We start from the raw sequence: 6,806 nt of genomic DNA on the forward strand, positions 1-6,806 counted from the left end.
TTTTGACACGTACTTGAACCTGCTAATCGTTCCCTTTATGATATTTTTCTTCGTTTTTATGGTTAGAAAGTCCTCCCTACACACACACACACACACACACACAGAGATCAGGATTTCTTTACAATGGAAAGTAGTGCCCAGCTCCAGGGGAAAGACCCTCTAGGACAGAGTCCCAGCAGCTCCCCAGCTCAGGAACCTTGTGGCAATGCCTCCAAAGCGTCCAGGGCCTTGCATCTGAGGAGGGGGCTTGGGGTGGGGCTCCCTTAGCCTCACCCTGGGAGGGTGCCCTTCCGTTGGCTACTGGCCTCCTGCGGGTAGCAAGCGTTCAAACCCAACCCCGCCTCTCACTACCTAGCAGGACCGACTCGGCTGCAATTACAGTCCCCGTTTTCCAAGCTCTAGGTCTGTCCTCAGTGAGACGCCTCCCTGGGCCTCCCGTAAAACAGGAGTGCTCACAGGGTGTGGGACGGGGCCTGGCCCAGGTGCTGCCCGACAATGCTGGGCCTCTTCACAATGGTTGCCTGGCAACAAGGACTCCTCTCTGGAAGGAGCCAGGTGCAGGCAAGGGAGGGGCTGAAGGCAGCCCAGGCAGAGCTGAGGCGCGATGACGGCTACTCAGAAGCACAACCTCTTCTCGCCGGAACCTCACTACATCCCAGGGTAAGCGCCGGGGCCCTGGGGGGAGGCTGGGGTCCCCGAGGATGGGGCAGCAAGGCCGGGGCCTAAGGGCTGAAGGTTGCTCTGCTGTGAGGGGAGCCCCAGAGCTGGGTCTCCAGGAAGCTGAGGCCAGAGGGTGAGGCCCTTGCGCAGGAGCCTGGGACCCAGAAGGCCAGGGAAATGGGGGTGAGGGCCGGAGGGCCTGGCAGGAGGGCTGGGGCGGGTTCGAGAGGGCCCGGCCGATCTGCCCTGCTGGTGCAGCCGTCTCAGGTGGCCAGCACGTCTGTCGAGAGCAAAAACTGGGGACAGCGCGACAGCTGGGGAGGCTGGCCTCTCCTTCCACACAGCACTCCGCTCTTTAAAGAGGAGATGAACTGGGGATTCCCTGGCGGTCCAGTGGTTAGGACTCTGCGCTTCCACTGCAGGGGGCACGGGTTCGATCCCTGGTCGGGGAACTAAGCTCCTGCATGCCACGCGGCCAAAAAAAAAAAAAAAATTAAAAGCATAAAGAGGAGAGGAGCATCTGGAGTAAACTGATGGGCACCGATGCCAGGCCACCTTGCTAGGTGTCCTGCGTGTCAACAACAGAAACGGGGGACTTCCCTGGCGGTCCAGCGTTTAAGACTCTGAGCTTCCACTGCAAGGGCCATGGGTTGGATCCCTGGTCGGGGAACTCAGATCCTGCATGTTGTGCAGCACAACCTAATAACTAAGAATAGAAACAGGCCTGCAGAGCGTGTGTGCACACCGACACACACTCAGACCACGTGCAAGGAAGACACTGGGAAGAACCAGACCCAACTCTGGTGACACTGAAGAGGCCCTCACCTTCGGCCCCAGCCTCGCTCAGCCTGTTGACTGACAAACCTGCATTCTCTTGAGCAGTTTTTAAGAGGGAAGCAACGCACACCCCTTGGATGTTGCACAGGGCCCGGGCAGCACTGGGTATCAGCTGCCCTCAGGGCTTAGCCGTGGTGCCCACACCACTTCCCCACAGGCCTCAATGACGCTCAGCTCAACTGCCACCTCCCGCCAGTCTCCCGGGTGGCCACCATCTGGGCCCCAAAATGCCCACCATACCTTCCTGGTGGGACCGACTCGTGTACAGTGGGCTCCCCTGGGCCTCAGACCACCCCTGCAATGCTTTGGGGGGGGGCAGAGCTCCCCGTTGCCTCATCTTTAAGACCCTTGTTGTTGGAAGCTGGCTGGGTGGATGGGACCCCACTGGTGGTGATGACAGAGCTCCCCTCCCGTGGGCCAGCCCTGTTCTCAGTGCTTGGCCTGTGCTGCCCATTCAAGCCCCAAGAGCCCTGGACGGCAGGCACTGCTGTGACCCCATTCTGTAGGCGGGGTCGAGGATCTTGCCTGTGGCCAGCAGGCTGGATCCACACCTGCTCCTCTCTCCTCCACAGCTATGCCGGCTTCTACCCGCAGCTGCGCTACCAGGTGGGGAACACGTATGGGCGCACCACGGCGCAGCTGCTCACGGACGCCAGCGTGCAGAAGAGCCCGTGCTCCGTCCTATCCCCCATAGCCAGGCCCAAGTCCATCGAGGACTTCAGCAAGTCCAAGCCGCCTAGTACGTCCTGCCGTGAACTGACAGAGCCCTACGTCTCCCGGTACACCAGTAAGCCGCCGTCCCCCCACCGGCCCTGCAGCCCCGGGGACACCCCCGTGCCTGCTGTGGCTCAAGGCTGCCCTGTCCGTACAGGTCTGAAGCCCTACAAGAACTCTGAGATCCTGGGCCGGTTCCCACCCCAGGAGGTGGGTGCCCAGGGGCTGCTGGGAGGAGAGAATGTATCCGGGACTGCAGGCTTCATGTGCTACCCCCCCCACCCCCCTTGCCCACCGGGCAGGAAGGGGGACTCCAGGGACCTTGGACACCCGGGCCTGCGGTTGGCATTAGGGGAAGAGGCCTGGAAGAGCACCACCCCTGCCTGTGAGGCCCCCACGCAGTACCAGGTAATTGAGAGACACCCTGGGAGCACTGGCATCAAGCCTTGGCCCAGCCAGAGCCGCGTGGGGGCCGGGGCGCTGACTTGCCCCTCCCCATTCCAGCTGTGCCCCTGCAGGAGGGGAGAGTGCCCACCCCCAGCCCTCCAGCAGGAGACACTACACATGCGCAGCTTCCACAGGCCGCCCCAGCTGGACCACCCCGACCTGATCCAGCGCAAGGCCATCTCAGGTGGGGGCCTGGGGCCTGGGCACGACACACCCCCGCAAGGCTCCACGGGCCCAGGCAGGATCTGGGGAGAGCAAGTGAGGCTGCCCATGGGCCCTTCCCAAGACTGGGAGGTCCTGCTGGCCCATTCCTATCTGTTTAGGGGGAGAGAGGAGTCCAGACTTCCCTAACCCTCTGGGAGCAGGTGTGAACACCCGGGGTGGTGGGGGAGCTGGACCTGATTGGGAGCGGGACCCTGGCTCCTCCTTTCCCAGGTTACGCTGGCTTTGTCCCTCGGTTTGCCTGGGTGATAGGGATGAATTTTCGCGATGGGGTCGCACAGGCCACGGATGAGTTCGACAAGAGCCAGGTATGTGGGCGCCATCCCTGGGCGGGCACTGCTGTCTCCATGCTCTGGCTTCCCTGGAGGGAGGCTGCTCCCCCTCCGCCCGCCCCCGCCCCCCAGGCGTCTTTCTGACTAGGTCTTGGCTCCCTGCTCCAGAGTGTTGTGGACAGACGGGAAAAGACCCCGAGCCACTCATTCCCAGAATGCCAGCCTTGCAGCCACTGGGACGTTCTGCTCACTGGTCACCAGTTGGGGGCGGCAGCACACGGCAGCACCTGCCTGTTTCCACAGTTCCTGCTCAGAAATCCCATCCGTGCCCTGGGCGAGAGGCTGCCGGGAACGCAGTGGCCTAGCAACACCATCTACAGAAGCCGAGGCCTCACACCTTTCTACATGGGGTTCATACCGTGTGAGTGCAGTAGGCTCCCCGCCCCCATCCCAGACAAGGTCATGGTGACAGGTCACTGTGGGGAGGCGTCCGGGGCTGGGCCCCATTACCTATGCTGAACCTCAGGCAGAAGCCCAGCTGTGTGACCACAGGATTCCCTTGGGGCAGGACTACCCAATGTCCCCTCTTCTCCAGTGTAGAAGGGTTTCACAGCCCTGACACTAAAAGTCAGACAGAGGCCAGCTGCCTCCAGACCACGCTGGCCTTCTAGAGGTTTCCTGTGCACAGGCCAGACCCGCCTTCAGGAGGCAGGGGCCCAGGGCGGCCCCAAGCCCCCAAGAGTCTGCGTGTTTGCAGGCTGAGCTGACCCCTCCAGCAGCCACTCGCGTGCCCACCCTGCGCAAGCGGCGAGCCCAGAGGCTCAGCTGCGACGGTGCCTCTCGCAGCCACCATGCAGGACAGCTACGCGCTGACGTTTAGCAACAGCACCCGCAAGGTCTATCAGAAGGAACTGGAGAGGCGCAGCCAGACGCTATGAAAACGCTTTAATGGTGGTACCTGTACAGCACGTGATGTCAAGACAAGAAGAAGAACAAATACACACACAGAAAGACGGGGCTATCAGAGAACAGGCTGTGAGTGAATAAAGAGTTCCCACGGCTTCCACGCTTTACCGGGTACCGCACAGCCCTAGGCCACCTCCTCCTCGGCCTCCTCCTCAAACTCCCCCTCCTCCTCGGCCGTGGCGTCCTGGTACTGCTGGTACTCGGACACCAGGTCGTTCATGTTGCTCTCGGCCTCGGTGAACTCCATCTCGTCCATGCCCTCGCCCGTGTACCAGTGCAGGAAGGCCTTGCGGCGGAACATGGCCGTGAACTGCTCCGAGATGCGCTTGAACAGCTCCTGGATGGCCGTGCTGTTGCCGATGAAGGTGGCAGACATTTTTAGCCCGCGGGGTGGGATGTCACAAACAGCTGTTTTCACGTTGTTGGGGATCCACTCGACAAAATAGCTGCTGTTCTTGTTTTGGACGTTAAGCATCTGCTCGTCCACCTCCTTCATGGACATGCGGCCCCGGAACACGGCAGCCACGGTCAGGTAGCGGCCATGGCGGGGGTCACAGGCCGCCATCATGTTCTTGGCATCAAACATCTGCTGGGTGAGCTCGGGCACCGTCAGCGCCCGGTACTGCTGGCTGCCCCGGCTGGTCAGTGGGGCGAAGCCGGGCATGAAGAAGTGCAGACGGGGGAAGGGGACCATGTTGACAGCCAGCTTGCGCAGGTCAGCATTGAGCTGGCCTGGGAAGCGCAGGCAGGTGGTGACCCCACTCATGGTGGCCGATACTAGGTGGTTCAGGTCACCATAGGTGGGCGTGGTCAACTTCAGGGTTCTGAAGCAGATGTCATAGAGAGCCTCGTTATCAATGCAGTAGGTCTCGTCTGTGTTTTCTACGAGCTGGTGGACGGAAAGGGTGGCGTTGTAGGGCTCCACCACTGTGTCCGACACCTTGGGCGAGGGCACCACGCTGAAAGTGTTCATGATGCGGTCGGGGTACTCCTCCCGGATCTTACTGATGAGGAGGGTGCCCATCCCGGACCCGGTGCCGCCCCCCAGCGAGTGGGTCAGCTGGAAGCCCTGCAGGCAGTCGCAGCTCTCCGCCTCCTTCCTCACAACATCCAGCACCGAGTCCACCAGCTCTGCACCTTCTGTGTAGTGCCCCTTGGCCCAGTTGTTCCCGGCACCACTCTGACCTGCAAAAGAGAGCAGCCAGTCGCTCTTCGGCCACGCATGTGGTCACCAGTGGTCACCCGTGCCAAAAAGGCCAGATGACATGGCGTGAGGCGACACACAACCCCCCCACGGCAGGTACAGCACATGGACCCCCAAATTAATAACGTAACGACGTACCCGATTACTAATCAAAAGTTCAAGGTAAAGTAGTTGAACAACAACCCAGCTGCTCCCACGGGCAGCCTCCGCCAATTCCCAAGGGCAGATGAGCTGCCACTGCCTCTGACTCAGCCTGCACGGCTGGCAGATTACATCTGCCTGCTCTTTCCGCGCGTGCGGACAGCTGGGCCTTCCCCTCAAAGCCGCTTTAGGAGAAGAGATTGGATGACTCGAGGAGGAAGCAGAGTGTCCTTGAACCCCGCTTCCACTGTGAGCGCAGACTGAATCAGGACCTCGGCTCTGCGGTCCTAAAGGTGGCGACCTTGGGCACCCCTTGACCTTTGAGCCGCCCTGGCTAGCAAGCCACCCCCCAGCCCGACCTGCGGCTCACCGAAAACGAAGTTGTCCGGCCTGAATATCTGCCCGAAAGGCCCCGAGCGCACGGAGTCCATGGTGCCGGGCTCCAGGTCCACGAGCACGGCGCGGGGCACGTACTTGCCACCTGGGGGGCGGGAGGGCGTCAGCGAGGGGAGGGCCGCGGGGCGGCAGGGGGGTGGGGAAAGGGCGCAGGGGTCTCACCCGTGGCCTCGTTGTAGTACACGTTGATCCGCTCCAGTTGCAGGTCACTGTCCCCGTGGTAGGTGCCGGTAGGGTCGATGCCATGCTCATCGCTGATCACCTCCCAAAACTGCGGGAGACGCGAGCGGGCCGGACAGGGGCTGAGTCACGCCTCAGGTGCCCGGAGCCGGCCCCGCCCCGGACGGCGCGGCCCTCCCCTCCCCCGCCGCCGCCGCCAGACCGTCCCCAAGGGCCCTCGCTGCCGCCCCCGCCCCGGTTCGGGCGCCGCGCAGGGCCGCAATGCGGGGCCGCCGCCACCCGCCCGCTGCCGCCATCTTTCCCGCCGCCCGCTCGCCCCGCCCGGAAGACCTGCGCCGGCCCCGACGCCCCCGCTCACCTTGGCGCCGATCTGGTTGCCGCACTGGCCGGCCTGCAGGTGTACGATCTCCCTCATGGCGTCGGCGTCGGCGGCGGCGGTGGCGGTGGCGGGGGGCGGCGGCGGGGGGCAGCTGCAGTGGCAGGTTAACAGCAAAGGCCGACGAGCTGGCGCGCAGAGTGCTACAACTGCCTCGCCGCCGGTGCTTATATATGCATCGCACCCGCCCCCGCCAGCCTCGTATTGGGCTTCCAGAGCGAGGCTGGCAAGCGTCCTCATTTGATTGGCTGAAGCTCCGTCAATCTCTCCACCTAACGCCCGCCTTCCCAACGCCTTTGGCCCTTTATTGGTCCGCCGCGGCTTCTGCTCTCCCTATCAAAATACCCCCCCTCGCTCTGCGGTGCTCTGTCCATTGGGTGTTTCAAATGAT

The 6,806-nt window shown here is 62.6% G+C and overlaps 2 protein-coding genes across 2 annotated transcripts; one reads left to right on the forward strand and one right to left on the reverse strand.

Moving 5' to 3' along the window:
* Positions 1 to 604: 604 nt before the first annotated feature.
* Positions 605 to 4,090, forward strand: CIMIP2A (ciliary microtubule inner protein 2A). Its single transcript, XM_059073376.1, has 7 exons — positions 605 to 660; positions 2,070 to 2,284; positions 2,369 to 2,619; positions 2,716 to 2,842; positions 3,094 to 3,188; positions 3,456 to 3,573; positions 3,999 to 4,090. Exons 1-7 carry the CDS (start codon positions 605 to 607, stop codon positions 4,088 to 4,090), a joined length of 954 nt encoding a protein of 317 aa, XP_058929359.1.
* TUBB4B (tubulin beta 4B class IVb) lies at positions 4,081 to 6,557 on the reverse strand. Its single transcript, XM_059073370.2, has 4 exons — positions 6,398 to 6,557; positions 6,022 to 6,130; positions 5,834 to 5,944; positions 4,081 to 5,303 (listed from the first exon to the last, which is right to left on the reverse strand). The coding sequence occupies exons 1-4, from the start codon at positions 6,452 to 6,454 to the stop codon at positions 4,243 to 4,245; spliced, it is 1,338 nt and encodes a 445-aa protein (XP_058929353.1). The 5' UTR covers positions 6,455 to 6,557; the 3' UTR covers positions 4,081 to 4,242.
* Between the last annotated feature and the right edge of the window lie 249 nt (positions 6,558 to 6,806).

This window comes from Kogia breviceps, chromosome 8 (assembly GCF_026419965.1).
Source record: "Kogia breviceps isolate mKogBre1 chromosome 8, mKogBre1 haplotype 1, whole genome shotgun sequence".
Classification (NCBI taxonomy): Eukaryota; Metazoa; Chordata; class Mammalia; order Artiodactyla; family Physeteridae; genus Kogia; species Kogia breviceps.